General features: G+C 43.2%; 1 protein-coding gene across 2 annotated transcripts in view; it reads left to right on the plus strand.

The window, feature by feature from the left end:
• LOC143768797 (nicotinamide N-methyltransferase-like) overlaps positions 1–16,345 on the plus strand; it is a 93,323-nt gene extending 76,978 nt beyond the window's left edge. Inside the window, exons 1-3 of one of the 2 annotated variants that reach the window (XM_077257435.1) lie at positions 11,897–12,090; positions 14,059–14,257; positions 15,659–16,345. In XM_077257435.1, the coding sequence (XP_077113550.1) occupies positions 11,940–12,090; positions 14,059–14,257; positions 15,659–16,082 (774 nt within the window). In that variant the 5' untranslated portion in view covers positions 11,897–11,939 and the 3' untranslated portion in view covers positions 16,083–16,345. Of the gene's footprint in view, positions 1–11,896; positions 12,091–14,058; positions 14,258–15,658 lie in introns of those variants that run through there. The other variant, XM_077257436.1, reaches the window with a different exon arrangement.
• The last annotated feature ends 1,237 nt before the right edge of the window (positions 16,346–17,582 follow it).

Below are 17,582 nucleotides of genomic sequence, written 5' to 3' on the forward strand. Positions count from 1 at the left end.
GAAAAATCAGGCCTGCTGTATTACACTACACAGTTTGATTGGCAGAAAGAGGCTGGCAGATATGCCACTAACATGACTGACACAGATTCACACACTGGCAATATAAATCTCCCTCTTTATGTGTGGGAGACAGCAGAAAAATCAGGCCCGCTGTATTACACTACACAGTTTGATTGGCAGAAAGAGGCTGGCAGATATGCCACTAACAGGACTGACGCAGATTCACACACTGGCAATATAAATCTCCCTCTTTATGTGTGGGAGACAGCAGAAAAATCAGGCCCACTGTATTACACTACACAGTTTGATTGGCAGAAAGAGGCTGGCAGATATGCCACTAACAGGACTGACGCAGATGCACACACTGGCAATATAAATCTCCCTCTTTATGTGTGGGAGACAGCAAAAAAATCAGGCCCACTGTATTACACCACACAGTTTGATTGGCAGAAATAGGCTGGCAGATATGCCACTAACAGGACTGATGCAGATGCACACACTGGCAATATAAATCTCCCTCTTTATGTGTGGGAGTCAGCAGAAAAAAATCAGGCCCACTGTATTACACTACACAGTTTGATTGGCAGAAATAGGCTGGCAGATATGCCACTAACAGGACTGACGCAGATGCACACACTGGCAATATAAATCTCCCTCTTTTTGTGTGGGAGACAGCAGAAAAATCAGGCCCGCTGCATTACACTACACAGTTTGATTGGCAGAAAGAGACTGGCAGATATGCCACTAACAGGACTGACGCAGATTCACACACTGGCAATATAAATCTCCCTCTTTATGTGTGGGAGACAGCAGAAAAATCAGGCCCACTGTATTACACTACACAGTTTGATTGGCAGAAAGAGGCTGGCAGATATGCCACTAACAGGACTGACGCAGATGCACACACTGGCAATATAAATCTCCCTCTTTATGTGTGGGAGACAGCAGAAAAATTAGGCCCACTGTATTACACTACACAGTTTGATTGGCAGAAAGAAGCTGGCAGATATGCCACTAACAGGACTGACGCAGATGCACACACTGGCAATATAAATCTCCCTCTTTATGTGTGGGAGACAGCAGATAAATCAGGCCCACTGTATTACGCTACACAGTTTGATTGGCAGAAAGAAGCTGGCAGATATGCCACTAACAGGACTGACACAGATGCACACACTGGCAATAGAAATCTCCCTCTTTATGTGTGGGAGACAGCAAAAAAATCAGGCCCACTGTATTACACCACACAGTTTGATTGGCAGTAATAGGCTGGCAGATATGCCACTAACAGGACTGACGCAGATGCACACACTGGCAATATTAATCTCCCTCTTTTTTTTTATATGGGAGACTGGTGAATAAATCAGGCCCACTGTATTACAGTATAGTTTCTGTGGCAGAAAATGACTGACAGATACCACAGACAGGACTGGCGCAGATGCACAGATTAGGCAATATTAATCTCCCTCTTTTTTTTATACGGGAGACTAGTCAATAAATCAGACCCACTGTATTACACTACACAGTTTTAATGGCAGAAAGAGGTTGGCAGATATGCCACTAACAGGACTGACGCAGATGCACACACTGGCAATATAAATCTCCCTCTTTATGTGTGGGAGACAGCAGAAAAATCAGGCCCGCTGCATTACACTACACAGTTTGATTGGCAGAAAGAGGCTGGCAGATATGCCACTAACAGGACTGACGCAGATGCACACACTGGCAATATAAATCTCCCTTTTTTTATATGGGAGACTAGTGACTAAATCAGGCCCACTGTATTACAGTATAGTTTCTGTGGCTGAAAATGACTGACAGATACCACAGACAGGACTGGCGCAGATGCACAGATTAGGCAATATTAATCTCCCTCTTTTTTTTATATGGGAGACTAGTCAATAAATCAGGCCCACTGTATTACAGTATAGTTTCTGTGGCTGAAAATGACTGACAGATACCACAGACAGGTTTGGCACAGATGCACAGATTAGGCAATATTAGTCTCCCTCTTTTTTTTTATATGGGAGACTGGTGAATAAATCAGGCTCACTGTATTACAGTATAGTTTCTGTGGCTGAAATTGACTGACGGATACCACAGATAGGACTGGCGCAGATGCACAGATTAGGCAATATTAATCTCCCTCTTTTTTTTATGGGAGACTAGTCAATAAATCAGGCCCACTGTATTACAGTATAGGTTCTGTGGCTGAAAATGACTGACAGATACCACAGACAGGACTGGCGCAGATGCACAGATTAGCCAATATTAATCTCCCTCTTTTTTTTTATATGGGAGACTGGTGAATAAATCAGGCCCACTGTATGACAGTATAGTTTTTGTGGCTGAAAATGACTGACAGATACCACAGACAGGACTGGCGCAGATGCACAGATTAGGCAATATTAATCTCCCTCTTTTTTTTATATGGGAGACTAGTCAATAAATCAGGCCCACTGTTTTACAGTATAGTTTCTGTGGCTGAAAATGATTGACAGATACCACAGACAGGACTGGCGCAGATGCACAGATTTGCCAATATTAATCTCCCTTTTTTTTTTTATATGGGAGACTACTCAATAAATCAGGCCCACTGTATTACAGTATAGTTTCTGTGGCTGAAAATGACTGACAGATACCACAGACAGGACTGGCGCAGATGCACAGATTAGGCAATATTAATCTCCCTTTTTAGGTGTGGGACAGTGCAGAAAAATACAGGCCCACTGTTTTACACTACACAGTTTCAGGGGCTGAAAGTGGCTTGAAGATATATTTAAAAAAAAGAAAAAAAAAAGGGACTGTACTACAATTACTATCTCCCTACAATAATCTCAGAAAAGTATGGCAGGCAGCAATAAAAAGGACTGCTGCACACAAAAGTGTGGACAAACAAACAAGATAGCTGTGCAGAAAGGAAGGAGCAGCAGGATTTGTGCTTTGAAAAAAGCAGTTGGTTTGCACAGCGGCGTACAAACAGTAATGCAGCTATCAGGGAGCCTTCTAGGGCAGCCCAATAAGCTACAGTACAGAGCTGATGAAGATAAATCTAGCCTCCACTGTCCCTGCAAAGAAAAGGTGGTGTTGGACAGTGGAAATCGCTACAGCACAAGCGGTTTGGGGGTTAATGTACCCTGCCTAACGCTATCCCTGCTTCTTACGAAGCGGCAGCAACCTCTCCCTATGCTCAGCTCGTCAGCAGTAAGATGGCGGTCGGCGGGAATGCCCCTTTATAGCCCCTGTGATGCCGCAGAGAGCAAGCCAATCACTGTAATGCCCTTCTCTAAGATGGTGGGGACTGAGACCTATGTCATCACGCTGCCCACACTCTGCGTCCACCTTCATTGGCTGAGAAATGGCGCTGAACGCGTCATATGAAAAGCGACTTTGGCGCGAAGATTGCGTACCGCATGGCAAATCCCATGCTGGGATCGGGTCGGGTTTCATTAAACCCGACTTTGCCAAAAGTCGGCGACTTATGAAAATGACCGATCCATTTCGCTCAACCCTACTCATGACGAGTAAATGTAATGCTTTACTAACATGCATTGTTAATTGATGAGAAGAAATATAAACCAGCTCACCAGTGATGCATAAGCTGAGCTTCGGGAGCACGGACCCGCTGTGTCCAGGCGTGTAGAATCCAAAAGAAGGAAATGTCCAGCTTCACCGAATCCGTGAAAAAAAGGTTTCTTTATTCACAAACTTGTAACATAGATGATACAAACTTCAGCACAAACCATATGGGTGTGAATCTTAACGCATTTCTGGAGACTAAGCTCCCTTAATCATGACATTCCAAATGACCCATGTATCCCACTTAAATAACCCTAGACCGGTGAACACACCGATAAAATAAATCTCTTTATCGCTTCATTGGGGGACACAGGTAACCATGGGTGTATGCTGCTGTCGCTAGGAGGCTGACACTATGCAAAAAAAGGAAAATAGCTCCTTCTCCGCAGTATACACCCACCAACAGGCACAGAGTACCTCAATTTGTGCTTAGTGTCTGCAGGAGGCGGACCTGGATCTATCCCAGATCCGCAGTTAATCCTTTTTTTTTTCCTTACAGGTATCGTTGTGTTTTATTAACATTTTCCCTTTGTCTTTTAGATACAGCTTCAGGGAAACAGGGTGTAATTTCTCACCCTGCCTTCCCATATTATGCGGCTGAGCGAGTCACCCACATCGCAACTCTCAGGCCCGCAGGCAAGACACAATCCCCTGTCACCTTCACGGGTGCTCCAGGGCTGATTCTGGTGGCTGGTCCTTGCCATTTCCCTCCTCACCCCTCTCTTCGGAGAGGGCTGAGAGGAAGACAGTGGTCACCAGCGGTGACCTTCCCCCTTCTTGTAAGGGGTTGATGCCGTCTTCTACACTGTTCGGAGATGGTATGGGAAGAAGGTTTTTCATCTACAGTGACCCTCTCCACAAGGGCCCCTGAACGATCCTCACCTCAGGAGCCGGACATCTCTCAAGGTACCAGCAGTTTGTCACGATTATGCGCTCCATCCCTACACCGGGTCTGAGGCATCCGCGCCTTTTTGTTTTCACATGGCGCGTTCCCTTCATGGGTATATTGCAGCCTGGAACCTTCTCTTTCTTTGCCTCACTGTTTACCCATGTCAGGACGCACACAGAATATGGTGTCACTGAACGACAGCGGCCATTTTTTCTTCATTCCCCTTTTTCTGTCCTGGCCAGAGTCACGCCCCCGCACTAAGCGCGCGTATTTTTTGCGCGCTTTCTCCCCCATCACGGGATCTCCTCTCCCTGCCCAGTTCACTACTCCGGTGGCATAACCAATAGAAGGGGTCCCTACTCCCTTATGCCATGAGACGTGGCCAATTTTGATGCCCGGACTAGGACTTTTGTTAATGCCTTTTTTTCTGGTTCTGTCTCTGCGGGTGCATAATGCCATGTCCTCTGTTAATTTAACCCCCTTCTCTGAACTCTTGTGTAGCCATGCCCCTTACCGGGCCACGGCCACTCAGCGGTCGCCTTCCACTTAGCCACGCCCCTTACTGGACCCTCGGTCAATCAGGGCATGCCGCACGCTTAGCCCCCCCTTTCGATGAGCACGTTTTCTTGGCATAATGAGAGTGTGTTTTTCTCTATTCTTCTCTCCCGATCACCCGAGACACGCCCCCCGCATAGTGTGTCTCTGTCTTCAAGGCGTGTGAAGATTCATGCAGTGTCTGTCACCATCGACTTCTGGCTCCAAAGGGCACAGCAGGCGTCCATCACTAACCTGCACTGGATCTGGGGGACTCTGCAACCTGAGCAGTCACAGCGCCATCTCTGTTATCAGGTAGGACCAGCTCAGACCGGTTATTTTTTCTCTTCACAAGGGCTTAGCTCTCCCCAGCAGTAGCCCTAGTCCCTCACGCTTGCCCCATCTCAGGGAGGCCCATTCCTGTCCCTATAATCCACGACGCCTGTGCCATCTGTTAAAGAGAAGTGGCATTCAGACCAGCCCAGGATGAGAGCACTCCCGTCCCTCCGGAGTGGGTTGTTGCCATGTCGCAGTCGGTCTCAGACCTGACAAAAGTTTCACAGTACCTGGTCCAGGTCCTGGAGCGACTTCCACATTTGTCTTCTGCCACCAGTGCTCCGAACACCAGTGATTTGCACGCACCTGACCGCGACCTTACCATGGTCAAATCGGGTACAAAGCAAAGCAGTGGGTTCATTACCATGCCCCCTCCTCGGTCTTCTGCCACCAGTGCTATGAACGCCTCTCACGGTGATTCGCACGCACCTGACCCTGACCTTACCAGGGACAAATCGGGTACAAAGCAAAAGAAGCGGGCTCTTTCCCATTCCCCCCTCCTTGGAGGTGGTTTTTTGGTGTCGGATATGGATTCCCAGTCTGAGTCCTATACTGACCAGACCTAAAAGATGCAAGATATGCTCAATAGCTTCATCTTGGCAAATTGCCCAAATTCTGAACCTAAGGGAGGATGAGGCACCTGCCCAGGAGCACTCCATTGTCTTCAAATGGGTAAGATGTCCTTCCCGGCATTTCCCTAATCACAGGGAATGTGTTATGATTATGTCTAAACACTGGGAACACCCTGAAAAGCGCTTTCCAGGAAGGAAGAAGCTATTCATTCTCTATCCCTTTAGCCCACATCTTGTTGATAAATGGGCAGAATTCCCTAATGTGGATCCGCCAGATTCTCACCTGTCTTCCGAGACAGTCTTATCTCTGCTGAACAGTGCATCTCTTAAGGATTCTACGGATACACAGATTGAATCCTTGGCTAAGTCAGCCTTTGATTCAGCTGGCGCCTCTGTCTGTCCCATATTTGCCTCCACCTGGGTATCAAAATCCATGTCTGCCTGGGCAAGAATGCTTCGTTAGAGTATTCTAGGCTTCTTCGGATGAGATGCCAAAGCTGGTAGATCAGACTACCCATGCCGGCAAATGTCTCGTGACCGCTTCCTTTTGATGTGGCTGGTTGATCCGCCACGGCTACTAGCAACATCGCTGCTATACTCCACATTCTCTGGTCTCTCTGGCTTTGCCTTCCAAGCCACTAGACCTTTTTGGATCCAAGCTGGATCAAATAATTTTGGATATCCCGGCGGGAAAAGCACCTTGCTTCCCCGGTCCAAGTCTATAGTTCCTTTTAATAGGAAAGGGTTGCCTCAATCTAGAGAGAAATAGTGACTTCTGGCTACAAAATTGACTTTTCTTCTCCTCCAGGAAGACGTTCCCTTCTGTCTTGCCCACCAAGACATATGTCGCCAGCCCCAGGGGTTCTTCAGGCCGTCTTTTTCCATACCATGCACAGGAGTGATCGTACCCATCCCCAGGAATCAACGGTTTTTCGGGGTTCTACTCTATTCTTTTCATAGTCCCGAAGAAAGACGGACCACCCCCTTCTGTTTTTTTACCTCAAGCGATTTAAATATCATGTTCGCATCTGCCTTTCAGGACCGAGTCCCTATGTTTGGTAATCACTTCCATGGAACGGGACAATTTCTTCACTTTCTTGTTTGTGTTCAGCATCAGAGGTTCCTATGGTTTGCAATCCAGGAGGATCTTTATCAGTTCACGGCCCTCCCTTTTGACCTGGCCTCTGCTCCCAGACTATTCACGTCATGACAGCGGTCATGGACATCCTTCATTCCAAGGGGATTCTCATATTTCCCTACTTGGACGATCTTCTGATCAAGGAACCGTCCCGCCGAGACTGCGACCAGAGTCTTCAGTTTACTCTGGACGCTATGGTCCATCTTGGCTGGAATATCAACAGAGAGAGGTTCTCCCTCACCCTTGCCCAGCACCTGGTGTTTCTAGGTTTAAGGTTCGACACAACCCAAGCCCGTGTCTTCCTTCCAAAGGAGAGGTTTTCATCCCTCTTCCAGGGGCCCCATACTCTAAAGCGACCACCTTCTCTCCCCTTCGCTCTTGCAGGAGAGTTCTAGGGAAAAGGATTGCCGCCATTGAAGCCTTTCCTTTTGCCCATTTCCATACCCGTCCTCTTCTGCTGGCCTTCTGGTCGTCTTCAAACAAGAGGTCCGTCTCCCCGGACGGTCCCATGCTTCTACCTCTCTTGGTGAGGCAGTCCCTCACCTGGTGACGCCATCGCCATCAGTCTTATGAAGAAAGTTCTTCCTTCCTCTCTGATGGCAGGTCTTCACCAACAATGCCAGTCTCCTCAGTTGGGGAGCTGTTTTTTCTTTGTCACACAGCGCAGTGCCACTGGACCGCCGAAGAGGTCGCTCTCTCCCATCAATCTCCTGGGGATCAGGGCAATTTCCTTTGCTCTATGCCACTGGCATACCTTCCTTCCGAGCCAGCCGGTCAGCATACAGTCGAACAACGCCATGGCCGTGGCTTGCATAAATTGTTGAGGCGGAACTTGCAACAAACAGGTTGTGATAGAGGTAACAAGGATTCTGCGATGGGCAGAACGTCATGTTTACACCATATCAACCGTGCACATTCTGGAGGTAGAAAATCGGGCAGCTGATTTTCTGAGCCATCAGGTCCTCACTTCGGGCGAGTGGTCGTTCAGCCCCGCCGCAAGGTTTCTTGGTTCGTTGCCAGGTCCCGGGATCCGCTAGCCATCTGTTACGAGGCTTGAGTAATATCGTGGTCACAAATCCAACTGCCTTATTTTTTTTTTCCATCTCTCCCTTTGACCCGAGAGTCATAAAAGGGATTAAGGCAGAAGGGATCCCTGTAATCCTGATAGCTCAACTGGCCAAGAAGTGCCTGGTGAACTTACTCATGGACGCCCCCTGGAAGCTTCCAAGCCATCCAGATCCTCTCTCTCAAAGCCTCCTCTTCCACCAGAGTTCACAGTCTGAGTTTACGAGCATGGCCGTTTAGGTCGTAGTCCTCAGGGAGGCTGTTTTTTTCCATCAGGTCACTCAGACCATGATTAGGGCCAGAAAACCAGCATCCTTGCGTATCTGCTACAGATACTAAAAGGCTTTCTTCTGGTGGGAGTGAGGACAAGGGTTTGGTCCCTATGTCCTGTTCTTTTCCTTCCATTCTTGGTCTTCTACAAGTGGGTCTTGACTCTGGTCTATCGTTCTGTCAATTCTTTTCCCAAAAAATCTGGCTTTTTGTTCCCAGGTAAAGACCTTTCTTCAAGGAGTCGCCCACCTGGCACCTCCTTATCGTCTTCTGATAGATCAATGGGATTTTTACCTTGTCTTTGGCATCTTCCTGCTGAGCCCATTCAAGACATCACGTTTTCTCTCCTGCTATGGAAAGTTGTCTTCTTCGTTGCATTACGTCCATCAGGAGAGTTCCCGAGTTAGCGGCATTGTCCTGCCGTCCCTCCTTCGTGATTCTCAGGGCAAGGTAGTTCTCAGGCCTGTTCCTCTCTTCCTACCTTAGGTGGTCTTTTCATTTCACATTAATGAAGACATTGTCCTTCCTTCTCTTTGTCTCTCTCTGGTCCATGCCCTGGAGAAGTTCCTCCACAAGCTGGATCCCGTTAGAGCTATCCGAGTTCACTTTTCAAGGACTGATCCCTTTTGCCAATCTGATGCCCTGTTTGTCATCTCTGAATGTCGTCATAACGGGCTCCCAGCTTCTACATTCACTATTGCCTTTGGGTTCATTCAGCAATATTGGAGGTATATCGCATTCGGGATAAACAGCCTCCTCTGGGGATGAAGGCTCACTCCGCTCGGCTGTGGGGCCTCCTGGACTGTCTTTTACCAGGCCTTGGCTTTCCAGATTGTAAAGCCGTGGCCTGGTTGTTTTTACAGGGTTCATAGTGATGCCTCATCTGAGGAAGGCCTGGGAAGAAAGGTGCTGCAGGCGGCGGTTATGCAACGGCCGACTTGACTCTGTTTTTTCTTTGCATCTTTTCTGTTCCCACCCTAGGGACTGCTTTGGGATGTCCCATGGTTACCTGTGTCCCCCAATGAAGCAATAAAGAAAGAGGGATTTTTGGTACTCCCCAAAAATCTCTTTCTTGGAGCCTTCATTGGGGGACACAGCACCCTCCCTAATTGTTTGTACCATCATTGGGCCTGTGTGCCTTCGTTGTTGGGTTGGTACATATGTTGAGTTTTTGGTTGCTTCTCCTACTGCTTTAACACTAACTGAGGTACTCTGTGCCTGTCGGTAGTTGTATACTGCGAAGCAGGAGCTATTTTCCTTTATTTGCATAGTGTCAGCCTCCTAGCGACAGCAGCATACACCCATGGTTGCCTGTGTCACCCCAATGAAGGCTCCAAGAAACAGATTTTACGGTGAGTACCAAAAATCCCTGTTTCTAGTTCTATTGGACATTTTGGTAGCAAATATTAACTATGAAAATTGTGACAGATTTCATTGTGTAGATCTTTTTAAATTGTATAATAATTCTTTGTAATATTTTTGTTTTATTGTTGTCCAATTTCTCATAAGTTCATGTTGTTTAAATAGATTATCATGCTATGTAACCTTTCACAATCGTTTACTTCATGCCCACTCCCCAATCTAGTTCCATCAATCATTTATTTTACCGGTGTGTTCACTGGTCTAGAGTTATTTAAGTGGGATACATGGGTCATTTGGAATGTCATGATTAAGGGAGCTTAGTCTCCAGAAACATGTTGAGATTGACACCCATATGGTTTGTGCTGAAGTTTGTATCCTCTATGTTACAAGTTTGTGAATAAAGAAACCTTTTTTTCACGGATTTGGTGAAGCTGGACATTTTCTTCTTTTGGATTGTTAATTGATTCCTACTGATTATATAAAGACCTTGACCACCAGTGCAAAAAAATCACCCCATCTCCAATATAAGACTAGACGATGGATTCCAGTAGCTATAAGCTCTACCATGGTGATAGATTTGATTACTGAGAAAGTTTGGAGAATTATTTCTCAGATAAACCTGATATTGTCTTTGCAGAGGATTCTTTGATATTTCCCACTGAAAATCTTACAAAAAGTTTCACACAGGGTATGTATCTAATTGTTTCTATGTTTAATTGGTTTTAGCAAGATACCAATTAAGCAAATTTGATTATTTGTGGTTTGGGTAATTAAAAAGGTAAAACACACTGCTCCAGGCATATCAAAGTGAGCATAGCAAAGCTCTAGTGAATAAACAGTGAACAAACAATGAACAACAGGGAACAAACAGTGAAAAATATAGGGTCTCTAGGGTAATTAGTAGTGCCAATGTTCTCCCTTCTGTATTCTCCAGCACCTTAGAAAATATGTTTATTATGATAGAATTCACATTTCAGCTGATACATTCACATGTGCAAATTTTCAGATGCAGATTTTGATGAACATCCAGAGAAAATCCACTTCAAAATTTGCAGATGCTGTATTTGGATTTTGTTGTAGATTTTTCAAACAAATTTGCCTTGAATTTGCCCTAAACATTAAAAATCCATTGTGAAAATCTGCACTGCAGGAGAATTTTCACGCTAGATTTAGTTTGAAGCTTGTACCGTATTTTTAGACAACAGAAAGCAGGAAAAAAATATTAACGCTAAAACTACCGTGGTGATGGGAAGTTGCGCAGGGGGTAATATCACTAGCATAAGTGGTCTACAGTTGTGCTTGTTTCTTGGTGCGCCAGGGTATTAGAGGGGGTTAATTTATTACTTGTGATGTCAGTTTGCGATCAACACTCCCTGCCGCCAATACTCACCTCATCCAGGACCTCTACCCCCCACATCTCCCATCACTCGGCAGTTCCTGTCATCGCTTGGCTCACGCTGAGCACTAAGCGTGGACGGGGGGAAAGTCTAGCCAGAACCATAAGCTGCAGGCTTCACAAAATGGCACCAATCTCCTCTCAAAGCCAAGGGGGCAAATCACAACAGGAGGCAGCCGCAGTGTAGGAGATGCAGTCTGATAGCAGACCCCTATGTACAGGGGCTGCCGTATTTGAGGTGTGTGCAGTAAAGTGTCGTAACGTTACACATTAGAAAATGCAAATGGCAGCCCCCCATGATTGAATAAAAAAAAAGTTAATGAATTTATTTTTACTTTTTAAAATAACTGATTATATAATCAATAATGCAAAAATACAAATTGCGGGACCTTACCTTTGAAACACTGTTGACGTGTAATGTGCTGCATGCAGTCATATGGAGTTGGGTGCACACTACTATAATTCTTTATGCTCTAAGTCACATCTTTGGACCCAACAAATGGAAGACCTGTCTGAAAGGTGGATAGTAGATAGAAAAAATATTAAAAAATACCAGTATAATATGAAAATGAATCAGACGGGGAGCTGGGAAGTCAATAGTTTTGTATATTCCTGAAGGCCTGGTCCTTACAGGGTTAAGCATTTTGGTTTTTTAATCACTACGTAAATGTAGGGTCGCATGACTCTGAATGAATAGAAGAGCTTGTGATATGGGAAGTACTAATATGTTTTGTAAATTGAGATAAAGACCTTGATCGGCGATGTAGAAGAAATCACTGTGTGATACAAGATTAGACGATGGATTCCAGCCCCTATAAGCGCTACCATGTGGATGACTTTGATTCCAGGCAACATTTGGAGGATTACGTTGCAAATGACCCTGATAGCGCCTTTGAAGAAGATTCCTTGATATTTCCCACTGAGAATCTCCTAAAAACTTTTACAGAGGGTATGTATCCTAATTGTTCTGTTTTGATGGTTTTAACTAGACACTAGAGAGCAGTGAACGTGCTGTGATAAGGTGTTATCGGAGCATGCTCGGGCGCTAACCCAGTGACTTTGGCGTGCTCAAAAAATATGTTCGATTCCCCGCAGATGCATGTCTCGTGGCTGTTCGATAGCTACAACACATGCAGGGATTGCTTGTTTATTAGTTAATCACTGCACTTGTTGGGCTGTAATAATGACTCTTAAGTGTCCACTTAAAATTTCATATAGTCCCCCTAACTACTTCTAAAAAGTACAGTAATAATGTTCCCTGAGTGTCCCATTAGCAACAAAGTAATAATGAACCTGACACCCCCCCACATATGGTAATAATGTCTCAGGTTCATGCACATATAGTTTTAATGTCCCCACAGTCCCCCCACATAAACTATTTATGCCCCCTGAGACCTGTCCAAAAAAGTAATAGTGCACCAGAAAATTATAAATAAAAAACAAATACAATACATATACACACAGATGACTACACAATATGATTATCCCGAAAGAACTCCACACTATATTATGGAAACCAAGCCACCCCACACACTATGATGAGCCCCACAGCCCCTCATACAGTATGATGACCCCCATGGTACTTTCCTCCACACAATATGATGCACCCATTATCACCCCACCAAATCATGGGGTTTCAGGTATTGTTTGTCCCATGAGTCTTAGGGTGTTTTCAATTAGTGCTTGAGCCTACCTGCCCTTAACATCTGTAGGCATGTATCCTATAAAAAGGTCAGTGTAGCACCAAAAATGTATTCCTTGTCGTGGCCGGTTGCATACACGAATTGGCCAATATTACCTGAATTTTATAAGTATATTCTATATAGAAGTATTGCAGTTTACATGTCATATCTTCAATGTTTGCATACATTTTAGCGAATACAGTGTAATTACTACTGTCAAAGCAGCTTGCACATGTTCACACTTGCTTCATTATGTTAGGAGGTGCTGGACCATTTTTGGTTCTTTGCTATTACACTCTTAGCACTGAAAACCCCAGCACTTCCAGGTTTTATAAGCCTGGTAGAGTTCTGAGCACAACATTCACAGCAGTAACAGAACCCCTCATCCCTATGAGATACTATTGTGATAGACCAGGTGATGTCAGTACGACCAACGGCAATATGAAGATGCAGCGACGACCAGATGAATGACGATAAGGAATGAAGGAGCCAAAACAGCAAGTGGTGAGGTGATTATAAGGAGTCCTTTTATTTTTTCATGAAGGTGACAGACTCTTTAAAAATAATATAATTTGTGGAGGGTGCATGTTCTTTGAGTCAATCCTCAGAGCTCCTGTCTAACTATAGTAGGTAGAGGGAAGGAACTGCACACCAAAGGCAAACGAGGATGCTCAATTAGAATTTATTAGATAAGTTTAAAATGCATTGCCACACGCAGTTGATACACCCGAAAAGTTACATATCTGTGTATCGCCCTTCATCAGATCAGTAAGTTATGGTCACTACACAAAAGTTAGAGTAGTCCAGTATACAGGCTGGACTTCCCCTAAAGTATAAGTCATGTTCTGATGGTGATTCTGAAGATGCGCTCATGTATTGACATTGGTTCTGGTGCTGCACTGATGTACTAAGCGTGGTTCTGATGTTGCATTCATGTACTGACTGTGGTTCTGATGCTGTGTGCATATAAACAAAAACTGTTACCAAACAGGTCAAGGACAAAAATAATTTTTGTGTACAAAATTCAGAAATCACATGCATCAATTGATACAATTTGGCACAAAAAAAGTCAACAAATATCACAATAGATAAAAAGAAAAGTGACTTATTAAATGCAAATGTTGAATCTTACTCATAGTTTAACGTAAAGGTAGTGTTGTTAAATCCTTTTATGTTGACTTTTTCACCTATACAGTATGTATGTATGTTACAATATTTAGATTTTTTTTCTGCAGGTCATTTCAAAGGAGATGTTTTGATTGACCTAAGTCAAGGTTCCTTGGTTCATCACTTGTTTGCCGCCTGTGAGTTTTTCAAACACATCATAGTTCTCAGGGCCAGAGACAGATGTATCATGGAGCTAAAAAGATGGGTGAACGAATGTACAGGAGCGTTTGATTGGAGCCATATCACAAAACTTCATGTAGAAAGCAGGTGAGGTATTTGTCCAAACATTAGTTTGCTCCTTACAAAAGATATAACTGTTGTCTTGTCATAATATCATACATATTTTGTCTACTGTTATGATTTTGTAACAACTCACATGGTAAAATAGGTAAACACTAGAAACCAAAACTGACCCAGCCTGTTCCTGTACAGACTAGAGATTCTGACCACGCAGTCCCTAAGAGGTTGCTAATTTGGCTGAAATAGCCCTAACAACAGACTAAACTATGGCAGCTCAGACCTAAGCTTCCTAAAAGGCAGTCGAGAGCTTCATGTTTCTCCTAAAAAACCCAGGGGGGGGGGGGGCAGAGAAGAGTGCAATTTACCTACACAAGCAAAGGAGTGTTGAGATAAAGATTCCAGAGTGAGCCAAGACAAATAACGACATAGAAAATGAAAAGATAAGGTACGTACAGCTACAGAGTATGCCGCCTACTTCCTAATCAAGAAACAAAAGATAGGTGCAGGGTAAAAAGCATAATCAGCAGCGAAGTAAATCCTAGCTGGTCTTTCTCTGACTGGCATAAACAAAGGCAGTATGGCTGGACATCCAAATGAGACTATTACCAGCAAGAAATACCAGCAGGGTGAGAAGTATATATAGCATCACTCGAAAGGTGATAGGGCAGACAAATGAAAATACCTGTTAATCTAAAAAGACTAAAGCAAAGATAAGACAATTATCACCCAGAGAAAAAAATGTATCTGCTGTGGCTCAGCAGGTAGATAAGCCAACCACAAAGCACCGGATGAAAGCTTCAAACCCAGACACATGACATCTACCTTACATTACAATGATAGTCTGTTCAAAATTAAATTTTTGATATTTGTAAAAAAAAATAAACATTTATCCAATCAGATTACAATTCTCAAGGTTGGTAGTTGTAGAATAAGTTGGTATTGTTGGAAAGGAACAATAATGCTCAGTACATATCAAATTTGAGTTAGAGGTATAAAATGGGAGTATCCCAAACCTCAGCTCAGATGTAAATATCAAATATATTCCTCTGATTAGATACATAGTGTAAAATGATCACAACTGACCACAGATTATATATTGTGCAGTGGTTCTCCATATAAGACAGTGCTATTTGCTGCACTTTTCTGTTTAGTAAAAAAAAGTGTTAATAGCATGTATTACTTTATAAGAGAATAATACGACACAATTTATGGCATCAGTAAGGTGAATGGGGACCTACGACTACCTTTATTGTTTTCATAAACATTTATATCCAAATAAACAGTTTGTAAAAATACAATAATCTTGGTTGGATTCAAGTCTTTCCCCATTATTGAAGCTGATAATCCAGGGTTAAGCACGAAGCTCTAATGACTTTGTGTTCAATCAGTGTGTGATAATCATTTTCATAGTTTTTCCATTTCTTTCAGTGATCAGTTACAGGATAAAGAAGGAAAAGTGCGATCAGCCCTTCAACATGTTGTGAAATGTAAACTCGAAAAAGAAAATATGGTGGATCCGATCGTCTTACCACCAGCAGATTGTATCATCAGTACTTGGCTCCTGGATGTTATCAGCAAAGATCAAGATGATTACATCAGATATCTCAGGAAGTTCTTGAAGTTGCTGAAACCTGGAGGACACATTATATTAATTGGAGCTTTAGAGATGACATATTTCAAAGTTGGAAAAGACAAGTTCCATGCTTTTAGTTATGACGAGGATTTTGCCAGGAAAGCTCTAGTTGGAGAAGGGTTTATCATTGACCGATGTGAGGTTAAGAAGAGAACGGCTATGAGTGACCTTACTGACTATAAGAGTATGATATTTATTGCTGCTCACAAAGAAATGTAGGTCTGAGATGACTCAAGTTGAGTCAAATCTTATATCAAGCTTAAATCCTATTAATCTTCTTAATCTGAGTCTTTTGATCCAAGTGTATAAAAATAATTGTTCTTTCTTTATTATGAAAAGTGTTGTGCATCACTTATCACTGGGGAAATATCATTTACAGGGTTCAAAATACTGATGAACATCCATTCACACTCGTGTCTTACATGAAGAAGTTAGATTTTTATTATTTTAAGTGCACACAATAAAGTCATTATAAGATGACAGATGTCCCATTTATCTATTTGTGTCATTTACCAAGACAGGATTCTCACACTTACTTGCTCTAAGTTATGAAATAATTGATTTCTAAGCAACAATTATAACGAATAAGATATATCACATGTTAAATAATTACAAGCTGTTAACAAAATCAGATCAAATTGATTTTTTCCTGCTTTTCGTCAGCATCTTGTGCCGATCAACTATTATTTTATTATCTCCTGCTTACCAGGAAAACATTCTGGATCATTCATTTGGAAACTAGAGAAGACCGCCAGGGAATAAATTCTACAAGGAATGGGATGTTTCATTATTAATAACCATTCTACACTGATATAATAACTTGTTCTTTTATGTCTATTTCCAATAGTGTTCTTTCTGTTTTATATCATGCGGTTGATTTTCTGGATTTGTTTTCTCATTTTGACTCTCATAGTTGTGGTCTACCTATTATGTCAATTACAGAACTCTCTGATCTTTTTAAGTGGGAGAATTTGTATAATTGGTGGCTGACTAAATACATATTTTCTCTACTGTAATGCTCCATATATCATGGACCCCATATATGATGCTCCAGTGTATGATGAATATCAGCAGGAGTGCAGAAAATATGGCTGATCACAATTAACCTTCCCAATAGGTACAATTAAGTTTCAGCAGGGCAAGGAATTAAATTAAAACATAACTTTTACTAATTACCCTAAAAGGTTGATGGCCAAAAAATACATGAAAATAGACAAGGTAACGTATGCATAAAGTGCTAGTGCTCAAATGTAACAGTGCTCATAATACAAAAATTGGTTTGGTCTCACCAAAGTTGTATTCTCGCTTCATTTTTCAGTAACATGTTCACCACATAGGAGCAAAGAGGAAGCATAAACAGTAGAGGGGGGAGAAAGAAGTTGCTCTGATCTCTTAATACTCCATGTCGTGCCCCTGCATTGCTCCTGCCCTAACAAGGGCAGTACCCAAGTATGGACCTGTTCAAAGATTACCCATAAAGATTTGTGTATTCTCCCAATGTGTTTCCTCCTCCATTCGGGAGGTCCATTAGGGGGAGGGGGAATCTGTCAAAATATAAATAATATGGGCTCTTGTGGTGGCAAGTAAAGCCCAGCGAGCTGACAGGTTATGTCAATACCCCTAAATGGGAAAAAAAATCTGACCTCTGTCACTTTATGTGGTTATAACTCTGGAATGCTTTAATGGATCACGCTGATTCTGAGAATGTTTTTTCATGAC

Source organism: Ranitomeya variabilis, chromosome 4 (genome assembly GCF_051348905.1).
Source record: "Ranitomeya variabilis isolate aRanVar5 chromosome 4, aRanVar5.hap1, whole genome shotgun sequence".
NCBI lineage: Eukaryota > Metazoa > Chordata > Amphibia > Anura > Dendrobatidae > Ranitomeya > Ranitomeya variabilis.